We start from the raw sequence: 10,882 nt of genomic DNA on the forward strand, positions 1-10,882 counted from the left end.
ATAACAAGCACCAATCACTAATTCAACCAAAAATAAAGTGCTAAGCTATCAGCTTACAAGAGAATCAATTAAACAAATACAACTGTTCCATTATGTATGGAATCTGCAATACTGTTATCCTCTAGATAACTCAGGAAAAAAATAATGTCAAATGGCTAATCCTAATGGATTTAGTCTTGCTTATGTTAAGGCTTGCAAATGGCATTTCTCATTGCTGGAATTGTTAATAATGCAAAAGGCAAAAATAAATAAATAACATTAACTATTTAGGCCTTTTTACAAAATCTTATAATTCTTACAGTGCCAGAAAATAAGTAGATGAGCAGTGCTGGTGGTTGCTGATCCCATTGTTTTACAAGTGTTCCAATGAAGAAAGCATCACATTGACAAGTAGAGAAGAGGAAGACATCATGGAGGCTCAAGGGTACCATTGAAATATGGTACAATTGGAATATGGGGCTTTCTGTACATATAAACACAATTTGTTTAACTGATAATTAGCAACACTGTTTTAAATACTGTTCCCTGTCAGCTGGCACACTGACCACCATGATCCTTTGAACAGCACCATTGTTTAAAAAATAAATAATTAGCAACACTGTTTTAATGATTAGCACCATTGTTTTAAAAGCAAATATTGTTTTAAATGTCATTGAAATTTGAGGCTTGTTGTGCATGTCCATCTCCGCCAACTGACTAGCACACAAGAAGTTCCTAATATGGCCATGATCCTTCCACCTTCCTCCCAAGCTTTGCCCAAGTCTTACACCCTCATCACAAACTCTACCTGATCTTCTTCCGTTACAAGCTTTGCACGAGCCTGTTCCCTCATCGTGAACTCAGCCCAAGCTTCCTAATCCTTCACAAGCTATGCCGAGCTTCCTGCTCCATTACAAGCTCCACTCAAGCTTCCTCCTTGTTGCAAGCTCCACCCAAGCTTCATCCATGGCTTGAGCATCTTCCACCTTTGTCACAACATCCAGTAAACTAAGCTCCTTTTGTGACTCCCCACCAAGCACAAGCATCTTCACAACTAACTTCCAAGTTGCGAGCTCATTGGGACTTGCTTCAACGGCCTAAAACCTCACGTGTGTTTCCTCCTTTTCTTCCTACATATTCTTCTATTCCCACCTCATCAAAGCGACCGATATCGAGAGAAAATGAAATGGTAGAGTGCTGAAACTATATCATTTTAGCCTCTATCCAAAACTTTGAAACGGATCGAGACTTTAAATCTTGATTAACACATATATTTATAATGATGACCTTAATATTTTGATAAACAACAACCAAGCCTTATCCCGCTAGATGACCTTAATATTTTCATAAAAACTTAAAATATTTATAGCCATTAAAACCACACTAACAGCACTAACATAATCAGATTAATAGTTACGTATTAATTATAAATATCAATTGAATCAGATCGATATAATAATCTGATTATTGTTAACATGTTTATTTAATATCAACAATGATACTTATAAGCAATCACCATATCAATTATTTATCCTATTATAAACAGCTTTGTTTATTTTAAATATCACTTAGATTGTTTGTGATAACACTACCAGTCACATCAGTTTTTCAATTCTGAGAAATTTTTTTTTAGTGATGAGCTATCGGCTGAACCTATTGAGACACAACCTCTTCGTGGATCCAGTAGGACACGTAATATTCTAGAGAAATATAGATTTCTCGTAAGTGAATCAGATTACGTGTTACTCATCGAGCATGAGTAAACTACTGATCATGAAGAAGTTCTGAAAAGTTCAGAAAGGGATAAATGGTTTACAACCATGAAGTCGGAAACGGATTTCATTAATGCCAAGTTTGGAACTCGGTGGAATATCCGTTTTGATGAGGCAATCAAAGAGTTTGATTTCTCACAAAATCTGACGAACCCTTTGTGTATAAAGAGGTTAGTGGGAGTGCGATCGTATTCCTGTAATTATATGTTGATAACATATTAATAAAAGGAAACGATATGTCTGTTCTACAGTCAGTCAAACTATGGTTAGTCAAATGTTCTCCATGAAAGACATGAGAGAAGCGACCTAAATCTCCGGGATTAAGATCTATAGAGATAGATCGAAAGGTTGCTTGGTCTTTCGCAGTCTACACAAATAGACAAGGTGCTAAAAGTGGTTTAGCATGCTTGAATCCGAGAAAGGTTCACCTTTCGAAGTCTACGTGTCCACGGACAAAAGACGAGAGGATTTACATGAGTACGATTCCTTATGCTTCGGCAAAAGGATCAATCATGTATGCTATGATGTGTACGAGGCCCGACGTATCATGTGCTCTGAGTGTTACGAGCGGATACCGATCAGATCTAGGAATAGATCATTGGGCGGCTGTCAAAATAATTATTAAAGTACTTGCGAGGAAATAATGATTTATTTTGGTACATGGAGAAAGTGATATGGTCACAAGCGGGTATACGGATACCAGCTACCAGACAGACAAGGATGATTCCAAGTCCCGGTCTGGGTACGAATACACTTTAAATTATGGCGCAATAAGTTGAAAGTGTTTCAAATAAGACAACATTGCAGCTTGTGAAGCAGCAAACGAAGCGGTTTGGATCAGGAAGTTCATCACTGAACTTAGAATGGTTCCAACCATTGTTGAAGCGTTACTTGCTTACTGCGACAACAATGGAGCAATCGCGCAAGCGATGGAACCTAGGTCTCACCGTCGATCCAAACACGTGCTTCGGCGATATCAATAGATCAAAAGATCATTCGTAGAAGAGAAATACAATCGAGAAGATTCCCATCGAAAGGAACCTTGCGGATCCTTTAATCTCTACCTCAAAATAAGTTTGAGGAACACATAGAGACGCGTGGTATTGGATACCATGGCGATTGGCCTTAGGCCAAGTGGGAGTCTGTTAATTTGAGGGGTGTCCTAAGGCAATCGCCTTACGGTTATACTATTTATTGGATAAATAGCAATTCACTATTTGAGTGCACATTCCATATGTGTTTGATTGGATCTTAAACTCAAATACTGAATGTCCGCAATACGATTCATAGCGTGAGAGAATTTGTGATTGGATCACAACTAGTGAGCATCTCTACACGTGTAATTATGAACGTATTGAAATTATCCCTAGTCGAGGAATTGATGAGCACGGACGTCATCGATTCTGTCGAGACTAGCACGTTTTGAACTCCTTGGTTAGCCAAGCAGCTGATCTCACTGCTGTCGACATTAGATGTTGAGAGTTAAACGTGGATGCTGGTTAAAGGTAACCAGTTCATTGGAGTGACCTGCTTTGAGACTTCATATGGTTCGATATATATATGTCAATGAAGATCTCAGTGCAGCTTAAGTGCGAGTTTCCTTTGACTTGCGGTATTCAAGTCACCTTGGTCATGGAGGCTTATACTTTGACATCTTAAGCAAGCATCTCCGAGGAGGTGTGGACCCGAGATGATTGGGTATAAGACGAAGTGCCCGAAGGTGTTTGAATAGCCCACAGAGGATTCACCGCTCCTTGGAAAAGGAGACGTATACCTTGCGACCGCTTGTCAGGATTGTTACTAAAAGTCTTTGGCCAAAGCATTACATGTCAAGAGTACGGTACTCTTGGATACGTGTACAAGTAACTTGAATCCACAGGACAAGAAAGCAGCTTGGGCTAGGTGTGACGTAGTCAGCCTAGTGGGGACCGACACATAGACCATGTCCTGAACCAAGCGGGTATAAGACGGTGAAAGGAACGAGGCACGTTTCAGTTGTAGCTGCTGAAAGGTTTAGAATTGTTCTGGAATCAATCGTTGATTTTTTGATCAATTGGGGATCATGATATACTACTAGGTGTCACTCATGATCGTTTTGTAATTAATGGTTAATTACGGACGACCAACATAACCGGAACCTATTGGGTCACACGCACAACAAGTTCTCCGAAGGACTTAAAACGAGTTTGAGAATTAGATTCTCAGAACGAGAGAGACAAAGTCTGGTTGGACCGAACAAAGGACAACATGATGGAATTCGTCTTACGAAGATGAAATGAACGAAACTGATTTCGTTCAAATCAGAGATCGTTTGGTTAGTGAACCAAATGATTCAGTTTTGAACCGAATTGAACCAACTTGGTTTGGTTCACGATGGAAGAGATTTTGGCAAAACAGAAGAGATGAGTAGATTCGTCTTGCGAAGACGAATCGAACAAAACTGGTTTGGGTTAAATCGGAGTTCATTTGGTTAGTGAACCAAGTGATTTAGGGTTTGCTACAATTTAGGGTTTGCTACAGTAACAAACCCAAATCAGCCACTGGTTCAGCCCAAAAAATCCTAGCCGCCTGCTACAGTGATTTAGGGTTTGGGTTTGATTTCGATTTAAGAGGCTACTGTAGCTTCTCAAGGGGTTGTGGACCCAAACCCTAGCGCTCCCTTGCTCCACCGCAGCCTCGATCGACAGCTGCTTGCCTGTTCTGCTGGTGGCCAACGATGTCTGCTTGTTAGTCATCATTTGTCGTCGGCAGTGTGGAGGCGAAGAACTCTAGGTTGAGCGCTACTGGGAAGCCACCGGAGAAGCAAGGAATTTCGCCGACCGCTGCCTGCCTGCATGGCTAGTGGCCGGCCATCTCCACTCGCCGTCCGCGCTACTGAGAGGTCGCCGGAGAAGCGAGGTGTTCCAGCCGCGTTGAAGAGGGCAGCGCTTGGCGTCCTCTGCTCATTGTCGCTTGCTCTGTTCATTGCCGCTGAAGAGGAAGGAGAAGCTTCTTTGTCCAGGAGATGCAACGTCATAGAGCAATCGCTTGCTCTTTTCATTGCCGTTGGATTGCCCTGTTCACTGCCGCCAAAGAGGGAGAAGGAGACTTGTTCTTCTTCATCCAGGGAAGAAGCAAAGAGACTCTGTTTTCAATGTTCTTCTTAGAAGGAGACTTGTTCTTCTTCATCCAGGGAAGAAGCAAGAAGACTCTATTTTTAATGTTCTTCTTAGAAGGAGACTTGTTCTTCTTCATCTAGGGAAGAAGCAGGAAGACTCTGTTTTCAATGTTCTTCTTCTTCAGTTTTTCGACTCTGTTTCAATCGTGCGGGAGGGGAAGAGGAGGTGGCAGGAGAAACCAGAGATCTACTGGTTCTTCTGTTTTGGCCGCATGAGAGGGGAAAGAAAAACCCTATTGTGTTTTTCTTTTCCCGAAGCGATTTATGAAATCGTTGCCGGAGTATTATTCCATCATCATTATCGAAAAGATTTTTTGATTGTTTGCCTTAATTGGCGGTCAACGGTTGACCACCGATAAACTACATCAGGAATATAATTCTCGATGATAGTTAGAAAGTCCTGGAACGATCGCGACAACCGTTGTTACGTGAATTCTGGAATAAAGCTTTTCTCTCGATTCGATCATCATCGATCATCGGCTAGTACTGAAGACGATGACACGACTCATGGCTTCCGAAGCCGTCCAGACGGGAGCTTGGCGTGGATCACCAGTAGAGGTAGGACTCCGACGAGGTCCGCTCGATTGATACTAACATCGCTCAAACATCATCGGAAAGGTACACGCATAATTTAATTTTTTATAAATTTTAATTATGCACTTAGAATAATTTTATTCTGTAAAATTTTAATTTCCTGCCATATCTTATACTTATCTGCTATGCATGCGTGTGTTGTTGAATAATTAGTTGTAATTATTTATTATATTTCCACTACGCATATTTACGAAACGTGTAAACACGTGCATTGCATTGAGACGATCCCAACAAATACTTTAGAATAAATATGTAGAACATGCGTATGTCTTAAAATTATAGAACTACCAATAAAATTTATGTCAAATTATTTAAGATATTGAGTACCAATATATTCAACTTTGACATAAATTTGACATCTACTTCAAATATTCAACATTAAAAATAAAAACAAAAGGAAAAAATAAAGAAAAAGAAAAAAAAATAGAGGGATAATGATGATAAAAGAAGAGAAGAAATAGTATGCGCACTTACAATTAGAAGAAACATCAAATGACGATAATAAAAATTTGAGAAATAGTAGCTCTAATACCATATTAAAAAAAGATAATCAAATTAGAGAAGAGAAAAGATGAAAAAAAAAAAATTTTGATTAATGATTTATCCATGAGTGATATAATTTATAGAAATATTAGGGTGTTGATGAATTGATAAATTAATAAAAAAATTATTAATTGATATATTAAAAAATTAATCTAATATTTAATTTTTATTGAATAAATTTCTTTTACAAAGCTATCTCTTGTAATGGAGTTAAAGTCTCCCGGGTTGTCCTCGAGGTAATGGTACAATGGTAGGACATCAGGGTTGTGACCCAGGGATCCACGGTTCGATCCCTAACTACGGAGGAACGCAATCAAAGGATGTTGGGCATCTAGATTGGCCGCTGTATGCACTTCTCGATTTATCTTGATGGTCGGTGAGAAATTTTCATGGGACTGAGAACTGAGATTTATCAATTTTTTTTTAAAGTCTCCCTGGTTCCGACAACAGACAACGTTTGCGGCATTCATCCGTTTACGGGTAGGAAAAGATGAAACCGTCACGGCACTTTCAGGGCGGCCTCACATTTTCTAAGAAAGGGTAAATCATAGAAAACTTAGCCTAGCAATAATAGCATTCATCTAAAGGGATGACACGTTCAACGCGGCAGCATTCTCCTCTTATGAGTCAAAGTCATGTGCCCTTCGTCATTATTATCTTTGCCAGTGCCATCATAATTAAAACTAAACTGAAACGTTTCCCAAACGAAAACCATCAATTTTTTCATCGTACCCCTCCTGGGTCCATCTATGAGTTCATCGTCCCCGTTCGCCAGTCGAGTTATATATGATCATCGATCGGTTTTCTACACGCCTACTCTTTAGCTAAGCAGCGAGATCACCGGTCCCACATCGTGTGAATTGTCAAGACCGTGCAGAGTACCGCTGCTATAACTGAAACAGAGCTTTTGAGGTAACCACTACGCCTTAACCTTTTTGCTCCTCTTTCAAGTTTCCAGTCCTCAGCTCAGTCGACACAAATCTCCCTTCGTCGTCGTCGTCGTCGTCGTCGTCGTGGGGATGGCGAGGTTCAAAAAATTCTCGAAGAGCCTCATCGAGCACTTCGTAGACAGCGGCGGCGGCAAACAAGGTAAACTGGCGCCTGCTTCTAGTTGCTGCAGGGAAATAACTCTGATTTAATTTGTTTATTGTGGTGGAAGCAGAGGGTAAAAAGAAAGAGAGAGAAGGTGATGACCTGGAGGCGATCACGACCATGAGACGGCGGGTGTTCCGGTACGAGGCGGTGGTGGCCGCCACCGGGAATTTTAGCCCCAAGCAGAAACTTGGCGAGGGAGGATTTGGGCCGGTCTTCAAGGTGAGTGCGATGGGGGATTAGGGATTGGGATTTGGGGATAGTTGATCTGAGTGATGGACTGGATGGGTACGGTGCAGGGGCGGCTGGAGGACGGGCGGGAGGTAGCGGTAAAGCGGCTGAGCGTGGCGTCGAGGCAGGGGGCGAAGGAGTTCATGAACGAGGCGATGCTGCTGTCGGAGGTGCAGCACAAGAACCTGGTGAACCTCTACGGCTACTGTACCCACGGTAACGACAAGCTTCTCGTCTACGAGTACGTCCGCAACGAGAGCCTCGACAAGATCCTCTTTTCCAGTAAGCAAATTCCAGAGTTTGATTACTTGGGTTCTTTTCTCCCTTCTTTTCGAATTGGCTCTTCGTGTTAGGTAAATCTATATCAGTCGCATTGATGATCAATCACATCAAACTTTCAAATCCACCAAAGAAAATAACATTACTAGCTTTGTCATCATGTAATTTATTAATAGAAGAGTTGCTCATGCTAAAGCGACTCATCCCAATTTAAAATATGATTGACTGATACAAAATTCATAAAATTTAATATAACCTAATAGAAGAGTTGCTCATGCTAAATCTTATCCTGGTCTCAACTTACACATTACTCAATGTCGACGACAATCAATTATTTGCATATTCTTCGTCATAGTTTATGTTTTTTTTTAAAAAAAAAAGGAAACGGATTTGTTTGATTCATTTTGCTGAGGCCGCTTAGATGAGAGAAATGGAGCTCAAGCCTTGTTCAGTTTTTTCCTTTTTTTTCAAATGTAAACCGTATGCGTCAACTATAACAGGTTGAATTGCACTTTATTCAAGTCATGGCTTCGATTGTTTAATTAGGAGGTAAAAAATTAGTTTATTGTTGTTCACGGTGGATGGCGATGAATGAGCAGGAGAGGAAAATAACTGCAAGACGGCGCAGTTGGACTGGTGTCGGCGGTTTGAGGTGATCGTTGGGGTGGCACGGGGTCTTCTGTACTTGCATGAGGACGCGTACACCACCATCATCCACCGCGACATCAAGGCCAGCAACATCCTGCTGGACGAAGACTGGTCGCCCAAGATCGCCGACTTCGGCCTGGCCCGCCTCTTCCCGGCGGAGCTGAGCCAGGTGAAGACCCGCGTTGTTGGCACCAACGGCTACATGGCCCCTGAGTACGTCATGCACGGCACCCTCTCTGCCAAAGCCGACGTCTTCAGCTTCGGCGTCGTCATCCTCGAGCTCATCTCCGGCCGCAAGAACGCCGCCTTCACACCCTTCCCCGACTGTGAAGCCAGAAGCCTCCTCGAATGGGTAACTCTATATATAGATATATATATTCCATTCTATTCAGTAAAATTCACATCGTATGCTTTGACCAAATGCATATTAATTACAGGCTTGGAGGTTGCACAGGAAGGGACAGAGTCTGGATCTCCTGGATCCGGGGCTGAGATCCACGGCCGTGGCGGAGCAAGTAGAAATGTGCGTTCATCTCGGCCTGCTCTGCGTCCAGTCCGACCGCAAGCTGCGGCCAGACATGAACCGCGTCGTGATCATCCTGTCCAAAAGGCCAAGAACACTGGAAGAACCCACCACGCCTGGGATCCCCAGACCTAGATACCGGAGACACCAAGGTGCCGCCTACGCCTCCAGCTCTGCCCCTTCTGCTGCGAGATCATCATCCTCCGCTCCCGACTCTGCTTCTGCCTCGAACGCCACCACCTGGACCCCTACTAAATTGTCGCATGACCAGACAGACACCGGGCAACTATAAAACCTGCTAATTAAGGTGGATCGAGTTGCCCGTCTTCAATTTGAGATTTCAGGGCGTTCGTGGAAGCAATCTGTGATTACATTTCATTTGCTTGTTTTTTTTTTCCTTCTAGCATAATTATAGATTTTGGATCAACTGAACTAACACGCGCTCTAAAGAAAAACATAAATGAGTTGTTTAGGCTCGGTTCGATTGTATACAAGTTTTTTGAATGGTGTTGGTACATGTGTGTAATAACGTAACTAGCTGTCAAGTATGATAATATACCTTCATTTAATGGAGCTTTCCTTTCTTTTTTGACTTTGGAATCACTCTGTGCATTGGATTAGTTTAGATGCTTTTAGCAAATATAATATATTTTTTAAACATTCTATCAACAACAACAACATGATTACTAAAAATCAAACAGTTATCAATTGATAATATTCAATTATATTTCTAATTGACTCATGCAATTTATAATGGTCACTTTTTTTTTATGCTTATGCAAAACAAGACAAAAAAAACATTAGGATAGAGTAGTTAGTCTAATGGTAAGTGATCTAATTGCAAAAATTTTTGGGTTGAATCCATATATAACAATGTTGGGAGAACATTAATTTTGTCATTTTCACCAAAAATAAGGGTTATTTCAGGAACAATGTTATATTGGGCACTAGTTATAAGACCCTCAAAAACAAACATTTAACAAATATATCCATAAATATATTTTTTTTATTTTTGAAAAGTATTTATATATGTACTTAAATCTTATTCTTATTTATTTGCATGTATTATGTTATTAATTTATTTTGTATATTTTAATTATTAATATTTAATTTATAAAAAAAACAAAAGGACACATTCATAATCATCATTTTACCATGATATTTAGGCTCTTATGTTTATTTTCTTAATCCTCGTGTGTTTAAATTCGTATTTATACTATATTTTACGAGTTTGATTCAATTTTTGAACTTTAATACAATTTATCTTTTATTTTATGGAATTATATCTAAATATTTGAATGTCATCTTTGTAAGCAATCAAAGGACCATGGATTCGAGGATTGATCCAATTTGAGCTTAAGGCTAAGATTAATTGGAGAGACCAATCTAGAGCGATCTGAACTGTTCATCTAAGATCCGAAGAAATTTGAGTATTGGAACAACGACCACCTTCTAAGACAAAGCTAGTTTGAGAAATTATACACTTAGTTAATCTAAGGAAGGAACTATGGTCTAGCTAGTCTAGGGTTTGATGAGATAGCTTTTGTTAGTTCAACCCAGCTAGGTAAACCAAATAGGGTACTGCTTACCTCACTTGACTGCCTAAATTGAGTTTCCCTAGCATAATATCATCTCGCCCTACCTTGGTACTAGGTTGGGCAAGTATTAAATAAGTCTATGTCCATAACTAACCTAGGTTCAATTTAAGTTCAAAAGAAATAAAAAATAAAATGAAATCAAACAAGTCTTATCTAACTATGATTTTGGATTCCCCTGGATCATGACCCCTGTTGGGTCTGATCAGATAGTGTATTTGATCCTTGAGGACCTAATATTGATTCAGTCCAACTTGATTGATCAAGTTGGACTTAGGAACCCATGCTTGGACTCGGGGTTTCTTGGTTCGATTTACCAGAGACAAATGTGCTCATTTCTATTTGTTAGTGATATCCTACCATAGTATAGTTTGTAAAATATTCTACTAGTTTCCTCATTTGTTATTTATGTTTGTGCTTATATGTTAGTATTATCATACTGTAGTATAGTTGGTAGAGCATTCTCCTG

The 10,882-nt window shown here is 40.3% G+C and overlaps 1 protein-coding gene across 1 annotated transcript; it reads left to right on the top strand.

Annotated features, from left to right (window-relative positions):
• Positions 1-6,869: 6,869 nt before the first annotated feature.
• Positions 6,870-9,279, top strand: LOC141813618 (cysteine-rich receptor-like protein kinase 43). Its single transcript, XM_074701573.1, has 5 exons — positions 6,870-7,134; positions 7,208-7,359; positions 7,437-7,650; positions 8,247-8,647; positions 8,733-9,279. The coding sequence occupies exons 1-5, from the start codon at positions 7,065-7,067 to the stop codon at positions 9,108-9,110; spliced, it is 1,215 nt and encodes a 404-aa protein (XP_074557674.1). The 5' UTR covers positions 6,870-7,064; the 3' UTR covers positions 9,111-9,279.
• The last annotated feature ends 1,603 nt before the right edge of the window (positions 9,280-10,882 follow it).

The sequence above is a fragment of the Curcuma longa genome, chromosome 20 (genome assembly GCF_044706935.1).
Source record: "Curcuma longa cultivar G26 ecotype Majalengka, Jawa Barat chromosome 20, ITB_CL_G26_1.1, whole genome shotgun sequence".
Classification (NCBI taxonomy): Eukaryota; Viridiplantae; Streptophyta; class Magnoliopsida; order Zingiberales; family Zingiberaceae; genus Curcuma; species Curcuma longa.